The sequence below is a fragment of the Hippocampus guttulatus genome, chromosome 17 (assembly GCF_054856545.1).
Source record: "Hippocampus guttulatus isolate MCC_2025c chromosome 17, RoL_Hgut_1.0, whole genome shotgun sequence".
NCBI classification, from domain to species: Eukaryota; Metazoa; Chordata; class Actinopteri; order Syngnathiformes; family Syngnathidae; genus Hippocampus; species Hippocampus guttulatus.
Window position 1 is genome coordinate 5,444,842 of NC_141277.1, and position 25,595 is coordinate 5,470,436.

The window sequence follows — 25,595 nt, forward strand, 5'->3', positions numbered from 1 at the left end:
AATTATAAATTATTTTCCCAGTGAAATTCATTCAGCTATGTCTGACTATTATTGATCAAATCACCATATGAAAATGATCCATTTATTTGGCAGCAATTATTTCCAGACTCGTTTGTATACTCAGTCATATGATTAAGAACGTCAGTAAAATAGAAACAAAATACTTTCTGCTCTATAATGGTTATTTCATATTCCAGACGTGTAGCTAAATAACTTTTAACCACTAAACGGTAATCGGGCATCGTTTTGGCATCTTGCACCTCGTTTATGAAACACTAGGTGGCACTGTAATACTAACGACAAGAAGAAGCGAAGCATCTCCGTAGAAGAAGAATCTTCGTTTCAAATATGGATCCCAACAGCGGCCAAGGTACTCACTTTTGCTCTTATCTGTCATTTATTTCCACCTGATTTCCAATTGGGAGTTTTATACGACTCTCCGTCGACAATATTCTCTCACCTTTTCGTCCTGTCTTTGCAATAAGGCTGTAAATGCGAAGGAAATGGCGCTTTTACTTGATTTTTAGCCCGTGTTGCGTTGTCTTAGCCACTGTTTTCCTCTCACAAACTAGTAATTTGTCATTCCAGGCAAGATGAACAACGATGGAGACATCACTTCTGTTATGGGATTCTCTGGCTTTGGTATGTGTGAGGTGGGGGCGGGGGGGGGTGTTGATGGAGTACATATAATCTTTAAGGTGCTCTTAAAATGAACGTTTTTAAACTTGTTGCCACTAGGAAAGAAGGCCCGCACATTTGACCTGGATGCCATTTTTGAACAGACCCGGCGAACGGCCATTGAGAGGAGTCGCCAAGTGCTAGGTAACTTTAATAAAGCCACATGCTTGTCCTGCTAGAGTCAAACAGTGTTGTTAATGTTGTTTTCTTCAGATGAGAGACAGAAGGAAATAGAGGTGCAAGGGGAAAGCTCAATGTCAGTCCACACACAGAAAGACGCAGAGAAGGCAGCAGCCACCTCCAGGTAACCATTTTGTGTTGTCTGCCATTTTACATATAATTGAGGGCTTCAATATAGGGTTTCAATTCATCTTCTGGTTTCAAATTATGGTTTCGGGACAGGGTTTATGGTTTAAAAGTAGGGTTTCCATTCATGATTAGGCCTTCAAATTAGAGTTGTTTCAAAGTAGGATTACAAAACACCGTTAGGGTTTTAAATTAGGCTTTAAAATAAGGGGTTTCAGTACTTGATTAAGTTTTCAAAGTCGGTCTTCCATCCTGATTGTGTTGTTTACAGAAAAGAGGACACGGACAGCAGCAGTTCAGACTCTGAACCTGTTGGCCCTCCACCGCCTGGAAAACACTCAAAGGAGGAGGATGAGGAAGACGAGGAGGAGAATTTGGTGGGACCCCCTGTTCCTCCTGGTTACGAAGGCGGTGACGCTCAAAGCGACAGTGACGACGAAGATGAGGAGCAAAATGAAGAGGACGATGATGACGTATGTGACATGCACCCAGTGATGTTCAATAAACAAATGAAACGAAACGAAATGAAAAAAGTGGGGCGAAAAAACGTGATTATGCTTCCAGAGTGTGTTGTTGTTGCTTTAAGCTGCCACAAGATAGCAGCACCAAAAAACAACACCTACCATACCTGTTTGTAGGTAAAAATAGGATACAATTACAGCAAAAATGACATTAAATGCTGCTAATAGTAAAAAGAAAATGTAAAAGACAATAATGGCATTTGAAAAAAATCATGCAGACATTATTTATTTGAAGCAAAACTGTAACCAAATAAACATACAACCTTAAAAAGATAATAGAGGTATAACTTTTATTTATTTCAAACATCTAAAATAAAAAAAAGTGAAAAAATGAACATAACAAAGATAATTTATTAATCTTAACAATAATTCCAGAAAATGTTTACCCAGAACTCGGCTTAACCTCTTGGCAATGTTAACCATTACATTGCTGCATCTTACACAATGAATCTCAAAAGCAGGCTCCAAAAAAAAAAAAAGTTTACCCGTTAACTATTCCACCAATATGTGTTCCCATTTTCCCGCCTCAGAATCCCGTCAAGAAGATTCCGGATACTCATGAGATAACTCTCCTGCACGGCACCAAGACGGTACCCGCAGCCGTCTTCCAGCCTCAGTACACAGAGTCTCTTTTTGTCAACTTTGTTTGACCCTCCGTCTGTTTTCTCAGGTGTCCGCTATGGCCCTGGACCCGTCGGGCGCCCGTCTAGTGACCGGCGGCTACGACTTTGACGTGCGCTTCTGGGATTTTGCCGGCATGGACCGAACTTTGCAGGCCTTCCGCTCCCTGCAGCCATGCGATTGGTGAGTCCACTTTACTGAGAAGCAGAATTGTTAAAAGCGACAGCTATAGCTAAGGCTCGACCAATATCAATATTTATGGGGGCGAATTCTGATATTTAGCAGAGAAAAAGTCTAACAGATGTTTTGGTACCTAAAAAATGTGAGGAATTATAAGCATAACATTGAGTGCATTTCAATACTCAGTAATAGTATAAAAAATCTGCAGATATATATATTTTAAGGGGGTGTTACAAATTGTTTTTTGCTTTGTTTGTCTCATGTGGTATTGTAATAGTCAGATTAATCAATCAACCCTAGTATGGCACTTTTTAAAACCAGTTCATTTCTTTGCATTCTTTTATGTCACTTTTTGGTGTGTTTTTATACAACGCAGAGTTATTTTTCTTGACAAAGCACCGGAACAGACGAATGACATTTCGATTAATTTCATTGGTGGAAAACGGTTTTGATCCGCGGATAAATTAAGCACGGTCACGGAACGAATTAAAGCCGTAAGTCAAGGTACGACTTGACTTGTGTGCTCTGTTGCTTCCCACCACTGGCGAGAAACCCTGAGACATCTGCGTGTCGTGCCACATCCACACCGTCCACGCACACACATTTATTTATCCTACAAGCAGATGGAAGCGGCTGTTTGTTTGCATGATGTTTACGCCATGATTCACCGGCGCGAAAAAAGAAATGAAAAGGTCCAAATGGCATTTGTTGTTTCCAGAGCCGGAGCAGGCCTGCCCATTTCGTACCCGTACGCAACATTTAAGTTGATTACTTCTCTCTCCGGGAGCTTCCGTGCTTCCGACTCCACAGATGTTTCAGACTCAAAGATTTAGCGTTTGAGCCGACATTTCATTTTCACTTTGAACTTTTTGGACACCGCGCAGCCGATACGTTGATGCTCCGTCTACGTCCCGCTGTGTTAATGCTATTTGATAGTGACCTAAATTGCTAATCTCACCCGGGTTAAGTGGTGCGCACTTGGCTCGCATGCACTGCCGCCGTGCACATGCGTGCAACTTAAGGCTGGACGATATGGCCTTGAAATGAAATCTCCGATTTAATTTTTTTTTTTTTGCCACAAAAATCTCACTTTAAGTGATATTTTTTTCCCCCCTTTATAATAGAAAAAAACAAAACAAATGACAGTGAAATATTCAAATGTATTGAACCTAAAAGTGAATTGTACTTGTATAAAATATCACAAATGGCACTCAGACCATACTCTGCGAAGCACTGGTGGAACGGTACTGTTTGCGGCTAAGCAGAAACGTATACCCTTTGTTGCTGGTTCAATTGAACTAAAGAGTATTTTGTCCCTTGAAGTCATCAGATCCGAGCATTGCAGTACAGCATCACCGGTGATCGCATCCTGGTGGTGTCGGGAAACGCACAAGCCAAAGTGTTGGACCGCGACGGCTTTAACGTGATGGAGTGCATCAAGGGAGACCAGTACATTGTCGATATGGTCAATACCAAGGTACGCTCTTGCGTCAATTTCAAAAACCCAAATTAACAGATTTGGTGCTGGCCCTTTCTAATGCTGTTTTTAGTACATGTCCTGTTCTGCTTATGAGCAGGCAACTTTTAGTTTGGATTCCTGCAAAATCATGTGAATAACACGCACCTGTGTATAATTATTAAGAAAAAAAAAATCGTGAAAGGACCAAAAATAATGTATTTTATTAATTATGTATTTTTCAAATTAATTTGCCGATTCATCGGTTACTGAAATTTTACTCTGCCAAATATTGGAATTGCCATCGGCCAAAAAAAAATAAAAAATCCATATTGATCAGTTTAAATACCCTTGCTTGCAATTGTCCATTGTGTGTGTGTTTTTTTTTTCTGCAGCAGCATATGTCTATTCATGAGCATTGTGCCACCGCTGTTGCTGAGACCAAGCTGAATGTGTTCTGCTGTGTTGTTTGGTGGGGGTGGAGAGGGTGGGGAACCCTGCCAATGCTTAATCGTAGCAAGGTGGACACAGGAGCGAGCACTTAGTTGTGTCCAAAACATAATGCTTTTCCCTTGGCACCGGGAGTCACCACTGGATCCGTTGCACCTGCGTCTACAAAGACCAATGCTAATGGCTTGGTCATGTTTGGGTTTCACTGTGTTTAAGTGAGCGGATTGTTGGTTACCCAGGCAAATGTTTTTTCCACGGACGATTGATACCTCCCGTGTAGAAGGTCTTGTATGATGGACCGGACCTGAAAGCTATCTGGGGAGATGTTTGAATGCCATTATCGCTGTCTTACGTTGTAGTGCGTTAATGTTTCGAATTTGGCATTTTAAAAAATTGATTTGTGTTGATTTTGAAAAGAGCTAATATTGGTCGAGGAAAGTCCCACTTTGGTTCAATGACAACATCCCAGCCCATCAGCCGTGCCTCGTCCCAGTCAATGAAAAGACATCACACGCCTCTTCCTCGCACACGAAATGCTTCTCTCTGTCAGTGGGTGGGTTGGGGGCAAAGGGGGCTACCCTTCTGTTACCGCTTTGATTCATTTGTTATGAGGAATTCCAGCTGAGGAACAGGGAAAAGAGGTCACGCCACACTCTACTTAAACTTTAGTTTTTCCTTTTTTTTATGGCCAATTTGGTCGTTAATCTTGCAGAATTCCTACCGGACGTGTGTTTTAAAATAGCCTGCAGGTACATTAAACTTGGTTTAAACATAACTCAGGACTAGATGCGACCAATTTATTATGCAATTACACACCACAGGTTGTACCTCAGCTCGGTTGTCATATTGCACTGTATTTGTCATTTGGTAAATAACTATGAAAAATGATCTTTGTTTCGGCACAACCATAATCAACTCATTTCACTTAATTCAAGACTTTAGCTGTTTTGTTATTTCTTTCCTGCTCCCCACAGGGCCACACGGCGATGCTCAATGACGGCAGCTGGCATCCCAAAATAAAAGAGGAGTTCATGACATGCTCCAATGACGGGTAAGTCCCTTTGTCATTTTAATTGTCATGTTTTTTTTTTTCCCCCCCAAAGTCTGTTTACCTGATAGCTACACAGTGCATACCAGGGGAATGCTTTCCTTTGCCACCAGCAGGGAGTCCTCTAATCCACAATATACTTCTTGAAAGGATTTACAAATGTCCCCTGAAACATGCAGTGGGTATAGAAAGTGAACACACCCTTGTCAAAAAAAAACATTTTTTTAAAGCAGATCCATGGCTTTTTAATAAGATAAATAACACACTTGATGGTTGACCGAGCCCTGCAGTGAGTAGACCCCCCCCCACACCCCCCCAACCTTAAAAACAAAAATGTTATTAATTGCCCATAAAAGCCACAGGATGGTGATGAAGGACCACTTTCATATCAGTGAAGCTCCTCAACTCACTTTAAATCGTATGCTTGGCACTAAATGGCTCTAAACTTCAAAGTCATAAGCAATACTGTTCACTGAGGATTGTTTGCCGAAGGTTTTCTGGGCCATGTAACAAATGCCAAACTGTGAACATGCAGTGTTTCTCTGTATCTGCACACAAGTGAGAACAACAGCAACAAAAAAAAAATTAAATCAATCTTGCATAATATGTCTCATTTAAAAATGTGAGTCGGGTCTGATTGAATGTGACAAGCATGTGGTGTAGAAACCCACCGCGGTGGTAATTAATTAGAAACAGGAAAGACCTCTGCCCGCTGTTTATAGGCAGGACAACCCTCCCAGATGTGGCTGTGTTTATTTAGCTCTCGCTGAAAATCCTCCCCTGGCACGTTAGCGCCGGTTGAGCGTAAGAGTGTTTGCATCAGCCGCAGGTGCAGCACGGGTCGGCACGGTGATTCGAGTCTCGCTCGGTGACGGAAACAGTCTTTTTAGCGTCTCATCACCTGCCGCACCATTTAGCATGTCTTCAATTGCCAGTTGATGAGCAGGTGACACATGCGTCGCATTTCCTTAAAATGTGTTTCTGTACATGGTGGGTTGAGACTGTGTTTACGCCCTCTTGGAATCATTGTTTACTGGTATGCAGAATAATTAATTGTCTCTTAGGTATCCTCATTGTGCCTGAAAATCTTTTGCAAGGGCCAGTATTCCATGGTGTTTGGGGGGGGGGGGGGGGTGCCTAATGTCTCCAAGTATGAATGAAGCTGGTGTTGTGTAGACCTGAAACACACCTACCAAAGGGCGCTTTTATTGTAAATCAATCCTTTTATGACAAAGAACCAAAATGCAATTGAATGCATAATGAAATTATCAATGGTCAGCATCAATAGGCCTTTTTTTTTTTTTCCGATGAAGCCCGGTCCTCCAACTATACCAGCGGGTGTTTGCAACTACCTTCTATATGCTTTAAATCTTCATTCTGACACCATTGTGTCCTGAATCCCATTTTCTCTTTTGTTGTTTATGTGAAAAGCGTATTAAGCATGATCACTGGACCGCCCAAACCTTTTTCATTAAAGCTCCAACTCGCATTTACGGCAGCTGCGACCCGGCTTCTCGGATATATTCACTCGCGCAGAATGTTTTCTTCTGGAGGGGAAGTAGTGCCAGCAGGTGGTGGTGATTGTCTTGCAATTCTTGTTTAAATATAGAAATAGCACCTAAAAAAAAGGGGCGGGGGGCGTATTTTGAGAATCGCTACACGAAGACAAACCTATGCCTTCTTCCGAAGCCATTTCTGGATCTTGTCAGGTGGTTTAACAAACCTTGAATCAGGGCTGTTATGTCTTTGAATGCTAACAAACTTCATGTATTTATAGTATCATCGGGTAACAGGAGAGCCCTGTATTCCTTGTATGTTATTTCCTGGTGCCCCAGGTGAACATATACACGCAGCCCAAAGGGAGTCAAGTGAAGATAGGATGAATGGCCACTGGCTAATGGAACCCACATGTCACACACACACAATTCACACCCTACAAACACACACAATTTGAGGAATGTTTCCAAGGATCCCCGTCAATCTGGCCTGCTTACAAGGCCGCAGCTGGATTTGAACGTGAGGCCTTTTAAGGGACAGGCTGCTTACAAAACTGTTTGTAAACGATAGTAAATTTCCTCCCAATGTAAAAAATATAATAATAATAATAATAATGTATTTCTTCAAATAGATGCCGTCCCTTTTATATACTCGTGGACAAAACTTTTGTTCTGTCTAAGACGGTACACCATCAGGGTTCTTCTGAATAGTCCAATATTATTGTGTTCGCCCATGTCTGACATTTTTCTTCTTCTTTTTTTAAGTGTGTACCTTGGGTCTTGATGTCAAACTTTCCCGCACAAAATGTGCTGGTATACTTTTGCTCTAGAATTGCCATGATAGTCTGGAGATGTCATTGTATATGTTTTGCTTGAAGCGCCAGTCACCCGACATAAATTGTACAGAAATGGCCCTCGCCCACTGTTTTCGGAAATATCAGAGCGGATCATTTGTACCACATTTGGCAATTTGTTCAATCTAAGTGAATTTTGGACAACCTTGTTTTGGTTTGATCGGCCAATGCTAGCCAATGGGCGCGGGGACTCCGCTGGAATTCATATCGCGGTGCTCGGACCGCAGTAGATTTTCTTGATCTTATTTCATTTTGTTTTGTTTTGCTCCCATTTTGCCCCTAAACCCTGACACGAACCAGAACCTTCCCCATACCTGAACCCTTAAACCCTTTAGCCAAATACCAATCAACCCTCACCACCCTTCACCCCTAACTGACCTTCTCTGACCCCAACTCTGTTTTCGTAACGTCCAGTTCACGGGAGCGGTGACTTTGCTCGGACAGCAGTGCCTTCTCTCCAGCTTTCCTGCGCGAGTGCCATGATGCCTCCTCCTAAATCCCCCTCCACTTTATTCTGTTCAGCTCTGATGGAGGACGGAGCATCCTCAAATATCCCTCCTAATCCTTCTTTCCCAAAACACAGCCCCAGTCAGTCAGTCAGCCTGCCATTACACAGCACAACCCAGTCAGCAGAACCTGACCAAAAAGTAACCCTGTGCAAGCTCTGTGCATCTCTCTCGCCTTTATCTCTACATCGGGGAAATGGATCACCATCACTCCCGCTAGGCCTGTAACCTGATGGACGGATAAAACCTGGGAGGCCAGTGGGGGGAATTGTCTCTTCTCAGATGTGCGAACCGCTGGTCTACCTCATAAAGTGGCCACGCATGACTGGAGATGTATGGTCCTCATTTTATTTCATTCACTGAAGCCTTTGTGTTGCGGCAACGGGGAGGGGAAAAAAGGGGGACTGCTGACTGAATGGAAAAATAAGGGTGCAGGGATAAGGAACGGGGACCAAAATATTTTTGCTGGCTTCTTCAGACTTGGTGTTACTTTTTCATAACAAGCCGCATTCTTCAGAGTGACTCAAAAAGATGCCTCCCTTTGTGTGAAACACTCTGAGCGAAGGGGCCACTGTGCTTCGGGTGTCATGGGCAGATTGCCAAAGTGGTGTTGTTTTTGACCCCCCAAAAAAGTCCTTGCTTTGTGGCAGTCGGCGCCTACTTTGTAATGTTACTTACTGCCACCCACAGGACTGGAGTGGAACATCACTGTCTCACATTGTCAGATTTATTTGTCAATACATCAGACGGACATGTGTAGGATTATTCCACCTTGGGGGCCTGAGTGCTGTTCTTGTTTGCCTCGTTAACTCCTTTTGCTTTGTGTTGATTCAAGCACGAAGGCGGATCAAACAGAGTTTTCTTTGACCCTTGCCAGCTCTTACTCAAGCCGTAAGTCTTGAGCTGGCATTTGTGTCACATTGTTAGACTTTGTCCAAACACGGGCTCGAGAGTGCACGTCTGCGACGTTCTGGACTGCAGCGGAGGAGGAATTCTGTTAGTAGTAGCAGCCCCGACTGTGTGTTTACGCACCTCGGCCTGACCTCATGACCCAAAAGGTCTCGGCGTTAGCTACAACACACAGCGGGTTGCACACACATTTGGAGTCTTGTTCCCTTGCTCGGTCTTAGAATAGTCCAAATGTAGACTTGTAAAAATCTTTGACATCGCATTGTCCCTCCACTGAAAACGTCATTGTAGTGAGCTGTCCACTCAAAATTTTCAAGGTACGGGTATGTTGAAATGCTGTGCTCAGCAGAGGTAGGGGAGACTCTGGTTTCATAGCAGTTTCAGGCCCACCAGCCTGATCTACCGTTTGCTCCCCTCCAACCTGTGGGATTGAGCCGCCTTAACCACATGTACTTGCTCAGTGTATCTCTTTAGGATTCTGATTTATCGCCGCAGGGATATCTCTAATGACCCAATCTGTTTGGACGGCGATCTTCTTTATGACTTTGATTCACTGCGCTCGGTTGAAGATCAATGACATTCCCATTCCCGTTTACTTTTCCGCAGCACCGTGCGAACGTGGGACGTAACGTCGGAAAAGAAGCACAAGGCTGTGTTCAAGCCTCGCTCAGTCCAAGGGAAGAAGGTCACTCCCACGTGCTGCACCTACAGCCGTGACGGAAAGCTCTTAGCGGCCGGTTGCCAGGACGGAACCATCCAGATCTGGGACAGAAACCTCAGTGTAAGTCCGAAACATATATATTGTATTATCTTCCCTTCAGTGTATCTCCATCTAGTGGATGCATGATGCAACTGCAGTCACTATTGTAGCTTCTATTCTATAATGTCGTGCGCCCTATATATATAAACAGTTTAAAAATCGGCCATTCATTGAAGTTGCGCCTTATACTCCGAGACGCCTTGTAGTGCGGATAATACGGTCGCTGTTTAAAACCTCAAAATCTTATAGGCCTGTACTGTCGTAAACTAAGAGCCCTCTATATTGGCGCAGGTCACTGCAGTCTTTTTCAATGGTTTGTGCTTTGGGGGTTTCTCTCTTCAGTTTTGTCTTTAGCAGTCAAAATTTTTTTATTCTCTCCACTGTTCAGCTGCGTTTTAGTATTGCAGTGCTTTGGATAAAACGCCAACAATGACGTCACTGTCATGTTAAAGATTGTCAAGTGGAATGATTGTGTTGTAATGCATTTTAAATGTCATCATTATGAAATGTATGATCATTTTTTTCAACATTTATCAAGATCTTCCATCCACCTTCAATCTCTTAAAAATGATGGCAGAGCAGGAACATCTGAGCTGTCATCCAAATTTTTTTCAATCATCTGGAATTCATAGAAAAGATGTGGGCCAGTCCATTCAAGCAGATGTTCATTGTCGGGTTATGTCACCTGCTGGCACTCGGAGAAGCAAAGTCAGAGGTCAAGCCCGGAGTCATTAGGATTAATCATTGGGGCACCGTGCGTGTCTGTACCAAATTTCGTGACGCTCCCTCCTGCAGTTGTTTTGGATATTTCATGTCTGGGCTGGACAGCGACTCGCCGGGGCCTCGCTCACTGACTCGCTGCAGTTTCTGCCGTAAAAGTATGGAAGAAACTAAATCTAAACAGTTATGTAAGTGGATCTGACATGCTTTTTTAGTTGAGATGCATGGGAGTCGATGAGATGCTCAATCAACATCACCGTCTGTACATTTTCCACTATTAGTGCACAATTAGCAATCACATTCCATTCTTTGAGAATGCTGAAGTCACTAGTTGATTTTGGCATTGTTGGTTCTCGGATTATTTCACATCCTCCTGCAGCCATGCATCACATCCAATCAAGCCCCGTTTATTATTATTTTTTTGACTCATCTTTTTTTTTTTAATGTATTTTTCACTACTGTTAAAATGTTTTGATTGAAAAATAACGATTTTACGTGTACATATTTTTAAAAAGTCATCCTTAATAGGGCTGATCTGATCAGGGTTTTATGCTGTAAATTCAGATACAATCATCCATGAGTGAGAGAGGCCTGTACCGATTCTGATACTGATCGAAAAGATTAGCTGCACCATTTTCAGTTGCAGATCCACTTGAAATTCGATTGAGGTGAAAACTAGGGAGAGCATCAATGCCACTTTTTGACCAAGTACGAGTATTACATATTCACTAGTCAATAATCAGCACAAAAGCCATTTTTCACCCAAAGAACAAACAAAATACAACGAAAGGTTATCGGTACATCCACTTGTCAAAACATACAATATAGTGTTATGACCTGCATGTCCTTCACAAATGGTTGTGAATACATTTGCGGGGCATTCTTTGAGATTTTGAGACCATTTCCAAGGCCCCCCTTTTGCTAATGTTATTTCATACAAGAACAGTGACAGTTAAACTGCAGCTAGCGAGTTGGAACGGCTCTATTAGACCAAGGAGCTAATCCAGATTAGTCGAATGTGAAGTAGGCTGCACCATAACGACTCACTCAATGAACAGTCAACTTTGTCATCAGATAACAACGCCAACAATGCGTTGTCGTTTTAGTCGTGAGTGACCGTGCTTTCATGAGTCACAACGGTGAAGATTTTCTCTCTTCATTCCACTCTCGGACTGCTCGTAACAACACACTCCTGAGAGACTGGATTAAAGCTCTCAAAATTTACGACTGCTCCTTGTCCAAGCTAAATATTTACCGTGCGTCCCATAGCAGCTCACAATAGTCATGTCTGTTCCCTGACCACTGGAGCCTGCGCCTGTCTGAATGGCTCAAGAATTTTCGCCGGTGCCCTCTGCCCTAATCAGGAACCTGACTTGAATTCAGCCACAATCCTAAAAAGGAGTCGACCTTGTTCTTTTATTGCTGCCCCCCGCCCCTTGTCTGTCTCTCTCCTGTATTACTCATGGTCAGACTATGCAGAGCAGATCAATCACCATCAATCATGTGCAATACCTTGATCTGGAGCCGCGCTATTGGGGGTGACATGGTCTTGATTAATCCTACGATGGCCAGTTGAAGTCGGTCCTCCCTGTGAACTCCCACAGCAAGTAATTGCCCGCCTTCAAACGGGTCGGCCCGAATCGGAGAAAAAAAAAAAAGGCCTCTTCATACATGGCGCATGGAGTCTGCAGGCCACGGTTCCAAAACATTACCCCAGAGATCGGTGGAATGTTATGAGATCATTGACGGCCTTAGATGTGAACGCGATTGTGTTATATTACAGGGATATTGACTTTTTATTTGCTTGTACAATTTTTTTTTGTTTAGTCTGTGTAGTTGGCTAGACGACATTATGAAATGATGACAAATTTACATAACTGTCCATGCTCGATCAGGCAGCTTGGCTCGGACCAAGCGCCACCGCTTTCAATTTTTGACGCCCAGACTACACTGACTATAACACAAGAATGCGTTAAGGTAAACCAGAGCTGCGTTGAGTTTTTTTGGCTTCACCGATTAGTGTTGTTGTCGACCCGAGGATCGACGGATATTCGTGTGATGAAGTGAAGTGCTGCCTCCAAGTGGAAACACAATTCATACTTTTGATGTCTTTGTCGGCTTGTGTGTGCTCCACAGTTTACACTTTTTTATTTTTTTATTTTTTTTTTTTAAGAGAGTATGTGCTCAAACAAGCCATAACGCATCTTTGCTCGTGATCATCAGAGTAACGAAAATAGAAAACTCTCCGTTTGGCCCAGCAGTCGTGGGGTCATGATGAGTGGTGAGGGACCTGCCACTCAACATGAATGATGAAAATAAGGTCCAATTCTTGTAATTGTGTTTTTTGAGAAGACCTCTCATTCGACACCTGGATCTGTTTTCAAAATGTCTCCTTTAAGTTGGCCACTGGAGAGAAAGAAGACAAAGCTCCGCACTGTGAGTTTATATGTGCGGCGGTGCATTAAAGACGACGCAACGGGAGCGCCGCCGCTCTTCTGAAATCCAACGAAAATGTTTCGAAAACTATCAAGTAACCGATGACTCACTAAAGACTGCTTGATGATAAACATCTGTGTTGTGAGCTTCGAAATAGTCGGATCGTCTTCCTTGAGTCCAAATGTTTTTTTTTAACAGTAAAACAGTAGTCTGGCTCATCGCCATTACATTAACGCCTGTCGTCTACCAATGAGCATTCACATTTGCTGTTTGGCTTGGAACGTACCCGATCCTTGGAAAGAACCAAGATCGTTCTGGTTGGAAGGCGCCCCAAGTTTTACGCCGCCAAAGAAGATTGGTTTGGAATTGCCGAGCGTGTTGTCGACGCAATAACTCAAAAGCGAATACACTGTCATGCATGAACGCTGCCTCAGTATCACCACTTGTTGACTTCCATGAAAGATCTGAGCAGCTGTCCCGGGCCGCGGTTTGACCACTTGATCCCCCCACAAAGAAACAAAGGTCAGCGTGAGATGTCATTACTGGCTGCACAGTGGCCCTCGTCGAATGCTTCTTAGGTGTGTGCCTGTTAAGGTTTTGATGTGGTGGCGGCGGTGAGGGGGGAGCACGTGGCAGCGGGAGGTGGTGGAGGGGCGGTCGGATAACTTGGCGAGAACAGTTGGCCCCTGCGGTCGACCGGTATCACTGACGAAACCCGACGCACTGTTCTCTCTGCGATTTATCAACCCTCGCATCCGCGTGTTTTGATGGTGATTGGAGCACCATGAATGTCGGCCGCCAACCGAAGTGGGAGAAGTACTCGAATGCTTGTACTTCTACTTTTTTATTTTAGGTTTAGGAGCTACTGTTTGCTCAATACACATGTGATCTCAAACCATTCTCCTTTCAGATTCTCTTTCCCTATAGAAATGAGTGGAAATGCAATGAATCTGTTCCAGGTCCCCCAAATAACATCCAAAATTATAAATTATTTTTTTAGACTCAAGGTGTTCTCCTGTATAAAAACACTTGTGCTGCATCAAAAGATTTATATATTCAGTTAATCTGTATCTATGATTTTCTTAATCGATATAATCTGATTGAAAATTTGTTTTCATTTCCATCAATTCATCCAAAGATGGAACATTTCAAAAACCAAGTGACAGTGATTCACTTACTGGTTTGCTCGGCAACATGTCAGAAAACAGACAAATATGTTGATTGTTGTCCAAAGTATAACTAAATCTTGATGAACCACCAAGATAAATCTGTTTTCATTGAGGCCCCGCATAAATCTGAGAATATTCACTGTTGAGAGGCTGAAATTCTGAGGATTTGAACAATTTTTAAATCTAGGGTCTCAAAACGATTCATTATCAAAATAATGATTAATCAATTCAATGATCGACGAGTTGTCGCACCTTTAAAAGCACGCGGTAAGAACATTTGCTCTCCACGTATCTCGAACAAAGAAAAAGCAAGGGAAAAAAAACTAGAATGCACCTAATGTAGTGTCCTTGTTCTTCTGTGCAGTCTCCTGGCAGAGATGACGAACCATCTTAATGGCATGTTACTGCTACCGAATGAGATTGTGACGATATATTTCTATTTTGTCACTTCCCACCACTGGCCGTGCACGAGTTTCTATGTACAGCATGTCAATGACACCCCTTTGGTTCGCCCGAGACTGTGACGCCCTCGAGAGAGAAAGGGCACGGTTTGCAGAGGTTGTCACACGGTACTTGAACGACATACACACCGGGGTCCGGTTTCATGAGCGACTCTGTAGCTTATCACAGGAAGCAAACGCCCCGGCATCCAGGGACGCTGGCCAACATGGGGATAGTAAATAAACGCTCCGCATTTTCACAACAAAAGTATACAGGCTCGAAATAGCCGGAGACGGGTCGATGTAACTACCCACTGGCAGCACCTCTGACAGCCATTATTACGCCGTTTGAAGTTATTCCTATTTCATGCCGTCAAACGGGTTTCTTATTTACCAGTGATTCATCAAAGAGCTTTGCTGCCACCCAGAACGATTGGGCAGAACGAATATTTTTCAATCCAATGGGTTGGATTGAGAAACGTGTCTGCCGAGTGCCGTTCCAGTCCTTTCTGTCTGTTCAGATTTGTAAAATTTACGAACAAGAGTTAACATTTATCTCCCACGCGAGTTTTTATCGTAAACATTTAAACAGATGTCGGAACTACTGTGCTACGGGCGCAGAACACGTACAAAAGTTAGTGTAACTGTGCAAGAGACTACCACATAAGAGCCATAAACGCAGTGGGTGCTAACCACAGATGGTATTCATTTTAGCAAGAAAGCTATCAATTCAAACAGGTTCTTTTAATTTACAGGTTAAACAGGAAAAAAAACATGCCTGTGGAGAACATGTGACCCCCCCCCCCCCCCCCCCCAAAAAAAAAGCTTTATATATAAATAAAGCATTTGGACAGTTACTTGGAATACTGCCTTCCACCGCTTGGCTAGCGCTAACGTGGCACGAAGTTGATAGGTCTCTCGAGCTATCTGCTAAGGTGCACTGTTGAAGGCACACACGTTCTTGGAAACAAATTCTTAAAGCTATGTGCCACCATGGAGAAGAATAAAGATCTGGCAAACGATGCCGGGGGACAGGGTTTTCAATGTTACAAAATCCCCGGCGAAAGGCTTGGTGAGAAGTTGACAATTAATGAGAGCGTTCCAAAGTTGAAGGCACAAAATGACTAAAATCAGTTGCTCTTGTTTCGGAGCGCCACGCAAGCGACATTGATCACAAGAAAGTTACGGGGAGCAGTCTTGACAAAACCTGACAGGAACTAAAATGAAGTTGAGTTGACAGTCGGAGCCCAGACACCCACCCGCCTTGACCTGAGAAAATGTAATTTCATTTTTTTAAACTGACCCCCTTGGCTTTTATTCTGGGCTATGCAAAGGAAACGGTAGATAATGAGCGATGGGGGAAAAAATGAAAGTCAAATGAGTCTGTGGTCAATTATTATTAATTTAAAATGACGTCCATGGAGAGACAAGACAAAGTGTCCCAAGGCCAAGCCTCTGAAAAGTGGAATCCTGGTTATCTCCAGTTCAAGGTGACACGCTTATCTCTTTTGTCTCCGTTAATAACCTCACTCCATTTACTTTGCAAGTCAGATATGACCTCAATTCCCTCCAGCATCGTGAGGGCACATCACTCTTTCACCTCTCACTCTCCGCACGAGCATTTCTCTTATGCTTCTCTATCTTATCTGTCATGGGCACTCGCCGCACTTAAAATTCCTTATCCGCCCCAAAAAAATCCTGTGTTGCCCCATTCTCTTTTCACTCGTTTATTTGCGCTGCGTTTAGAATTAATGAAATTGTCGCGGTATAAACCGAGGTTATGTTTGTTTGGGTGTTAGCAAGTCCACTTGTCCAGGCTATTGCTTCACAGGCATCTTTTAATGATCGATTGCTGTTACCTGCCTCGGACACAACCAAGTCACAGGCAGCAGCATCCTCTTCCAGTTACTTTTTATTCGAGCGTTATGTCTACGTGTTAAAAAGAGGTCCGGTTGTTTGTGCCACTTCCAGTCTCAAGCTTGAGTGTCAATGAAACATTAACTTGCCCTTTTCCAATAGCATTTAACAAGTTCAGTCAGTTCGGTCAGACACCGGAAGTATCAAACTGGCTCCCGAGTTTTCGAGTTCTTCCCACAAATGGCCTCAGTTGAAATGTGCTTTTTATTTTTTATTTTTTAACTGCTTGGATCCAGTTTTACAATACAGTACTTCAGCAGGACACCCAAACTTTGCTGAATGATGCGAAACAATGTTCCCTCGGGCGATGTCTGAACTAAGTCGTGGTACAGTTCATCCTTTTGTATTTAAATTCCGTGTCTTAGGCCACCGTCCTCTGAGATGATTTTGCAATTCTGATTGAAGAGGTACTTTAATGTCTCGAGGACAACAGTTCTTTCGTCTTTTTCTTGAGGATGAAAATTCAAAAAAATGTCTTTTTCAAGAGAGACCTGGCCAAGAAGGCAGCATTTCACGGCTAAGTTATCTGACAGACAAGGCAGCTTGAGCTGTTACATTTATCAGGAGACCCCAGTCCCTTTAAAAACGACTGCACTTGAGTAAATTGATCCGTTCAGCTATTTTGAAGGCCTTGCAAAAATCATTTCAGATAGACAGGACAGTATATTTGAAAGTCTTTTTTAACCTCCCAGGTTCTGTCCTTAGGATTTGTAAGTAGAAGCAATTTTGGGGGGGGCTATGGTGAACATTTATTCAGAGACGTGATGGAAGAAGGCCAAGAGCAGCTTTTCAGATAAAAGTGAGCCACTGACACGGAACGTATCCTGCAGAGGAGTGCATAGTGCAATCCTGAGATTGGGGGTTCAATTCTCAGCTTCCTGTGTGGCATTTACGTGGGTTTTCTCTGGTTAGCCTGGATGATTTGTGTGTGTGTGTGAGACTGATTGTTAGTCCAGTATGTGCCCTGCGAATGGTGCACAGCACTCCGGTTCTCACGTCAAAAAAATAGTCGCTTGTCTACATGTGCCCTGTGATTGACGTGAGACCAATCCAGGGTGTACTGTGGTTCTTTCTCCAAAATCCAGCCAGGATAGGTTCTAGTTCACTCACAACACTGAATATAAGCAATATACTGTATATTAAAAAAAAAAAAAGTGTGATCCATGTTTTTTCCATCATGGATCACATTTGTGTTTGATATCAAAAATATGAGACAAGAAATTATTATTACCGGTGTAGCCAACCAAAAAGCTTTAGTTGGGTAGAAAACAGTAAATATGAAGGGTGACCATATTGTGCTGTATATGTTAATTCTATGGCTTTTTCTCATTATTGTAGGTGCACACCAAGTTCCACTGTCGGCAAGCCCACACTCCAGGATCCGACATCTCCCGCCTTTCCTTTTCCTACGACGGCACCGTTCTTGCCTCACGTGGAGGTGACGAGTTGTGATTTTTCCCGAAATGAGACAGTTAATTTTTTTATGTTACTAACCTGTTGTGTTGTCTTTCAGGCGATGACACACTGAAGATTTGGGATATCCGCAACTTCAAGAAGCCATTAAACATGGCCAACGGACTGACTAACTACTTTGCCATGTGAGTCATCGCAGTCGCAGGACCACAAGTAAAGACTAGAATGGCGCTACAACACGACAATTTCACGTGTTTACTTTTCATCCTGGGCAGGACCGACTGCTGTTTTAGCCCAGATGACCAGCTTGTCGTAACTGGGACCTCAGTTAAGCGAGACGAAGGCAACGGGAAGCTGGTCTTCTTTGACAGAGCCACCTTTCAGCGGGTCTACGAGATAGAAGTCACAAATGCGGTAAGAGGCTGAGCAGCTTATTCTTTTTAGCTTGTTGCTAATGAAATAAATCAAAAATGTACTGTATGTTTAAAAGGTTCAATTCAGCCCTTCACTTTAAAACTCCAATTAAGGTTTATCAAATGTTTTTTGCAAGTGTGAGAAAAGATTCTGCAGTTCATGGAGTGAATTGCAAACACCATGTAAAAGAAAAACATGTTTCCTAGTTGAATATTTTCAAGCAATTTTTTTTTTTTTTTTTGCGGTTTTATTAAGTGTCAGAACTCTAAAAACATATTCGAGGCAAAGTCACTTGTTTAAGTGGCCGCTGAGTGGATCCAAATGTGCTTCTGACAGTTTGGAAGTCTCTTAATTCAAAGCTCGGCAGCCTCAAGGGGGACAGCGCTTGTGTCTGACTTCAAGTCAACTGACTTCCTGTCATGTAATATTACGCGAATGAAGGAGAAAGTGTGACTCCTGCAGTCCCGCTCGGCATCAAAACTGAGAATGAAATCATCTGAGGAACTTAAAAATTGGGTCTGAGGACCCTTTAGAATACCTCACTCCCAGATCTGCCGTAAAAATAAAATATTTCAAAATTATCCTAAGTATGGTACACACCTAACGATAAAATGACTCAGCTTTTCTTGTCACAGTATCTTTTTTTTTCTCCCCCCTTTTCAGTGTAGCCCTAAGACTCATTTCTAGATTCTGCCGCTTCTGTTAAAATAATCTGAGTCAAGAGGCGTGATGTATGTTATGTACCTCTGTAAACTGCCTTCCTCAGGAGGATCTCTGATGTTGTGTGGACCGCGGCTGAGTTTCAAGTGATTGGTGACCCTTTGCATTTCACTTCCTCTGCCCGCCTGAACTACACAGCACTTAAATTCTTAGGCCGTGGGAGATAGTGACGGCTGGTGTAAACATAGTAAATACTTCATTCATCAGGTTCACCAAGTGTATTCCCGCCGCCAAAACAAAACAAAACCACAAAATGGTTTGGAAAAAAATCTGGCAGAGCTATTAATAATATTTGGCTTCATTGGTAAAGTGACGAGTTGGCAGTAAATTACTAAATACATTATCACGCGACCGGTCTTAAAAGTCCATTCGACATGCCAGAAACAAAAAGTGAAGCGGTAAATGCACTCAAGTGAGATTACAGTCATGGGCCAGTTTTATAAACAAGCGCGTCACTCTTTCTACTGTACACAAAAGAGACGATCGTCTGTTCCAGCACACTGTGAAATAAGGAGGCTGCACCTGCCTGCAGACTGTACTGTGTTTTTGCCACTGCATCGGCCCGACAGTGGATACAGAAAGTCTACACACCCTTGTTCAAATGCCGAATTTGCAGGATATAAAAAAAAAAAAGAAAAAAAATAACAAAAACAATCTTACCCAAGTCTTATTACCATTCTAGCTGAAGATGACAACTGCTTGTATTTAATCATTTTCATAGTTTAATAAATCATAATATTTAAATTGCAGGCTTTAAAAATGTTTAAATCTGTGTTGGACCAAGTTAGCGTGAATGAGTGTGCGTGTAAGATCGACACTCCTTCCGCTGGTGTCCTGGTGGGACGCTGAACAGCTGGACGCTAAGCAGCTTTCCACCCTCGCCGAATCTGGACTACCCACCCCCCATCCCGCACACGACCGTCCTAGACCACCGACCCACCCCCCACACTGGCCTCTGTACGCGTCGAGCACTTTGTCCTGTGCGGCGCACCTACAAATCTCAGTGGGTCGTCACAGATTTTGATGGATCCGCACAGGAAGGAAAGTTGAGGACGCCAGGACATTCCCGTTTAATGCCTATATCGCTTTTTTTTTTTTTTAAACACTTATTTCCATTCAAGTGACCCTTTTGCTTGTGGGTTTGACTTGAAACACCCCAGATGTGCAGATGCTCGAATGACTTGTAAACTACTCTGCGCGCGCCAACAAGGAATTCAATAAAACACTAATATTTCATGTTGCAGGGCATTTAGTTGACCGTAGTCTTTTCCTCATTGATTTCAAAAGAGGGGAACCACCACATTACTCTATTGGAGCTCGTCGGCAGTGACTTTGCTTGTTGAATGATGGACGCACTTCTTACATATCATGTTCAATGTTTATATACATCTAATGTGGCATGTCTCGGATGGCCAGACCAATATGCTTTTTTTATTAGGCTGATACTGATTCTATTTGGCAAATTCCGAGAACCGATTAATCAGCCAAATAATTGTAAAATAATAATAAGAGGTGAACTCATGGCCGAATGGAAGTGCGTCATTTGGCGGTTTAGCCACAGCCGCCGCAAACAATCGGGAAAACTGATATGGTTTGCAAAAAAAAAAGCAAGAAACCAAAAAACCCCTATCGCTCCACAATTGAGTACTACTTAGTCCTCAGTCTGCACGTCTTCAGCAATTGTTTTCAAACGTGCGTCATGTATTTCGAAACAAATCTCTGAATTCACTTGACATGGTCATGTTCTACCTTAAATGTCGCATCCAGTATTTACAAAATATGTACACCTATAATGTTGGTTAATCTCATCATATTTATACACCTCAAATGTAGAATGTTGCGGGACATGTACGTTTGAGACTGTTCGTCTCACGCACACGCACAACTCCATGGATAAATGTGGTCACATTTGCCTATTGGCACTGGGCCATCTGTCGCACACACACACATGCCGAGGGATCCGACTCCCTCATCCCCAACCACCAAATATAGTCAAGTAGAGCAGCGCGGCACTCTCGTACCACCACCAATCCCAACCTGCTCTCACACACAATGCATGAACAGTATGACGGCCGAACAGGCAGACCTGGAGAAAGCTTACACCCCGTATAGCGCACAATAAAATGTCCATTCTTTCTACGTGTGTGTGTGTGTGTGTCTTTGTCATGGCAGAGTGTTGTGCGTTGCCTGTGGCATCCCAAGCTCAACCAGATCATGGTGGGGACCGGAAATGGTCTTGTCAAGGTCTACTATGATCCCATTAAGAGCCACAGGTATTTTCACACACACACACACACACTTGCACTGAAATATGTTCCAAGAGTCCTTGTTGTCCTCCATATTCTGTATGATTGACGTGTCGACCGTCCATCCAGGGGAGCTAAGCTGTGCGTGGTGAAGAGCAAGACCAAACAGAAGCATGCCGAGGCGTTAGCCCAGGAGTACGTTATCACACGTAAGTTCACGTAAAGCCGCGTTTGCACTGAGATCCGACAAAAAAGTTGCATCAATGCCATAAGTGAAGATAATTAGAGAAGAAAAAGTCAACACACCCCTGTTGAAATGCCAGTTTTTTTTTTGATATGAAAAAAAATGATACCAAGATAAATCATTTCAAAACTTTCTCCACCATTCATATAATCGGATACATGAGCAATGTTTTTTTTTTAATTTTAGTTTTTTTTAAACAATTGAATACGAGAAGTGGGTGTTAAATTTCACAAAGATGGTCCCGGCATTGCGTAATACCTTTTCTGGCTCCGATACTACCGCCAAAGTTGTCCTTAAAAGACTGAGCCCGCGAGCAGGAGGAAACCACGCGGCGTCCACGGCCTTCCATTAGCTGATGGAGCGTCCTGTCGCGCATGAGTAGCTGACCACGCTGCCGCCACGTGTCCCCTTAACGCTCGATCACGCCAAGGACAAGCGCCTCTGCTGTCTCTGGCGTGATGGGCGAACCCAGCCACCCCATCCTCACCCGCTCCCCTACCTGCCATATCGCCCTCGCACCCTGCCGTCAGTACAATTTGGACCGAATTCTCTCATTTGTTTTGGGTCGTGTGACCACGGCGTGAAGTGGAGTGGTGCTCCGATGACGCATTTGGTGCCCCGCCGTTGGAAAATTAGAGGACCCATTGAGCAGGGAAGCGGGGGAATCTGTCAAAGCGAGCCTTTTTGCTTAATGTGGCGTAGCGAAGAATTAACCACGATGGAAAATCACTTCATCTGAACCTCCGGCCACACACACACGCGCAAATCATTCAGTTACTCACGCACACTTGCACACTCGTGGCGTAAAAGTGCCTGAGAGGCTTTTATTGTTGATAACGCTCATTCAGGTGTGAAAGGAGAACCTAAACATGGCATTACGTTAGCCCTCAGAACCCAAACATTGCAACCAAGCAGAATTCATAGAAAATAGTGAATGAAGGAACTTTGTCGGTTTATGATGATTAGTCACCATGTGTGAAACAAACTGCCATGTTGAAACATGAAAGTTTGTGAATGAGACTGATTTTCCCCCTTGTCGTCTCCGGCAGCTCACGCCTTGCCCATGTTCAGAGAAGCCCGGCAGAGGAGCACTCGCAAGCAGCTGGAGAAGGACCGACTGGATCCCAAGAAGTCCCACAAACCCGAGCCCCCCGTGTCCGGACCAGGTGAGGCCACTTGGTTTCATTGTGTCGTGGACAGAGGTGACAAAAGTCATCAAACTCTGTACTTATGTCGAAGTACTGTGTAAAAAAGGCTCTGCTTGTGTACCCTTGAGCATGTGCGTGTGCTGCAGGCGCCCGAGCAGCTCCGTGAGCGCCAAGGCAACTTTGTCCACTTCCAGCTGGCTCGTCACTCGCAGTGTTTTGTTTCGCGCTCGTCTCCTGACGTTTCCACTGCGAACTGCAGCGTTGCAAAGAGTTATTTCAAGCACGCCGGACCCGACATATGCTCGCCAAATGCTCGTAACTGTGGCGAGGCTTCCACCAAATATTGTTTCATTGTTTTAAAAACAGAAGTGGGGAACCTTTGAGTGCCAGTTGGTGCTCTCGTTTTAATGGACACTAGTCATACATGAATGTAAGTTTCAGGACCAGCTAGAATGTAAAAAGTCGGAAAAAATACGCGACTAAAAATTTGTATGTACTGTATGAAATATTGTTCAAGTATGGCTACAGCTAGCTCGGTACAGTACTTTAAAAGTAAATAACTACATCTGCAAAGTCCCCTCTAAGTTTGGACAAGGTATATGTTACTTATGTAACCAATAAGCGTGACTTTTTTTTTTTTTGTCTTTTCATTTTAACGCCTAATTGACATAAAATCGTCACATGACTCGATTCACCCACCCGTCTTTTGTTCCAGGCCGAGGCGGCAGAGTGGCAGCTCACGGCGGCACCCTGTCGTCCTTCATCGTGAAGAATATCGCCTTGGATAAGACCGATGACAGCAACGCTCGCGAGGCCATCTTGCGTCATGCCAAGGAAGCGTCGGAGAACCCGTACTGGGTGGCCCCGGCCTACAAGAAGTAAGATCATCCCCAAGGAGCACAGTGTCGACGTGAGGGCTGGGGGTTTCCTTCGCACCTGCGTGACGTGTAAATGTTTAAAGAGACGCTCGAGTTGTACAGGTCCTCATTCAAAGATGATGGACAGCTTTAGATGGTTAGAACAGAAAGGACGCCGTTAGATGGCTATCACACGCCGGGGGTGGAACGAAGCTGCCAGGCCGCACGTCCGCATGTTTGCACTCTCGGGCAGAAGCAGGTGAGCTTGGAGCTAACAAGTCGAAACATTTCCGAGTTGTATCAAAACATGCGGCACTAGATTGATCCAATAGGAAATCAAAGTCATTCAAAACAGTTTAAATACAATTTTGTAGAAGTTGAATGACGTGAGGTTCGCCATTTCTTTTCCATTTTAGTTTACTTGTTAATCAGATTGAACATATTTATTTATTCCTAAATGTGCTTATTTTAGTGTTGTCTGGCATCAGAATAGACGAGAAGTGAATGGAGATTCCTTAGCTTAGCAACTTTTTGTCTTGAAGATGCGTGAAGAATCATACACCGGTAGTTATTTGATTATTTTAACAGTTGGCTGGTGCATTTCAACGTGGAGAGACTTTTAGCTCTGAACCTCATCCGTCATCCTTAAATCGGATTGATTGTCTGGCGATTGGGTTTGTCCTGCAGAACGCAGCCCAATCCTGTATTTGCTGAGGACTCCGAGGAGGACGAGGAGGCCGACAAGGAGCCAGAATGGAAGAAGCGTAAAATCTGAAGCCTTGGAAATTCGAACTTCTTATATTAAGAGGCTAAGCGGACTCGTGGTTGCTTTCATAAAACAGGCCCAGAACGCAGGTACTGTTTGGGGGCTCTACTTGTATGACTTTGTCAGTGCAATCGTGATCTCGGTGTAAGTAAACTACACGTTTATGGTTCCCATCTCCCACCATTCACTGTTATCCTTCATCCTTCAGATTTTTAATAAACAGACACGACAGACATGTCATCAAATCATTTGAAATCATTTGACTGAAATGCATGAGTCAATGCAGACTTGGAGTGGAGTCTTGTGATTACAGCACATGCTCTTCTAGTCTCAAGCTGGCATCAGCAAATCATTTACAAGCTCTTTACAAGCCCGGTGTAAGTAGGTTCGTACTACTTCACACAAGTTTCCCCTCAATTAGGATGAAGTCAATTCATCTATTCTAAGTGTGTCTGTAAATGCGGATGCTAGTCTTTGCCGTTGGACGTCAAAGATGCCGAAGCTTCTTCATTTCCTCATATTGAGTCTTTTTTCACCTGGAGATGACTCGCCGTCTATTGGAGGTAAGGCTTTTATTTTATTTTATTTATTTTTTTTGCTCATGACAGAATTGAAACTCATTTTCTATCATCTAAATTCAGTGCTTGTAAAAGTGATTCCAAAATCATTTAAAATAGCTCTTGTAAGAAATTTTTCATGCCTTCCTTGCAGTTAAAACATATTTTATGACATTTTTAATATATTACCCTCTGAAGTTGTGATTCTTAACATCCATGTTAACTCACACAATCACTTTTTAGCCATCTGGAGGAAGAGAAAAACGTTGAGCTACACGACTCAACAAAAATGTTGTCATCAAGCGAATCCCTTTTGGATAGGCCAAAGGTAAGTCCTTTCCTCAGTTTTTTTTCATCTTTTTCATTCTTGTGTTTTTAGTCATTTAGGAGTGTGTCACATAATTCAAAGCAACTGTGTTCCAAATGTTACCAGAAAAAGACCTTTTCAAATCCAAGTTGTTGGTTTTCTTTTCATTCAGTAGCTGTTTGTTCTTGACCAGTTAGCATAGCAGCTAACAGAGCTAGCATGTATTCTTGAGCAAAAACTCAACCCTGTCACTGAAAATAGTGATACTGAAATCAATTTAGTCTTGAAATACGTTTGGACTTTTGTAAAACATTTATTCAGCAGTATTTATTTCATCGTGTATGCTATTCAGGTGTCGAACAGCCAAATTGGAAATATTTTGAAAGATCACCAATGTCCCGCGACGTCTATTTGAACCCATTAGTGTGTGAAGCTATATGTTACTTTGGCCTTTTA

The 25,595-nt window shown here is 43.2% G+C and overlaps 1 protein-coding gene across 1 annotated transcript; it reads left to right on the forward strand.

Moving 5' to 3' along the window:
- The first annotated feature begins 338 nt into the window (after nucleotides 1-338).
- On the forward strand, nucleotides 339-24,520 carry wdr70 (WD repeat domain 70). The gene is made up of 18 exons (XM_086134990.1): nucleotides 339-370; nucleotides 589-642; nucleotides 739-822; nucleotides 892-982; nucleotides 1,256-1,457; nucleotides 2,036-2,095; nucleotides 2,176-2,309; nucleotides 3,630-3,783; nucleotides 5,187-5,263; nucleotides 9,632-9,806; nucleotides 17,806-17,905; nucleotides 17,981-18,065; nucleotides 18,156-18,294; nucleotides 21,187-21,287; nucleotides 21,390-21,469; nucleotides 22,554-22,670; nucleotides 23,368-23,530; nucleotides 24,197-24,520. The coding sequence occupies exons 1-18, from the start codon at nucleotides 349-351 to the stop codon at nucleotides 24,282-24,284; spliced, it is 1,926 nt and encodes a 641-aa protein (XP_085991116.1). The 5' UTR covers nucleotides 339-348; the 3' UTR covers nucleotides 24,285-24,520.
- The last annotated feature ends 1,075 nt before the right edge of the window (nucleotides 24,521-25,595 follow it).

Coding starts and splice junctions, on each gene's coding strand:
- wdr70 (XM_086134990.1), top strand. CDS start 349: ATGGATCCCAACAGCGGCCAAG. Junction 18,295..21,186: donor AGATAGAAGTCACAAATGCG/GTAAGAGGCTGA, acceptor TTGTCATGGCAG/AGTGTTGTGCGTTGCCTGTG. Junction 21,288..21,389: donor GATCCCATTAAGAGCCACAG/GTATTTTCACAC, acceptor CCGTCCATCCAG/GGGAGCTAAGCTGTGCGTGG.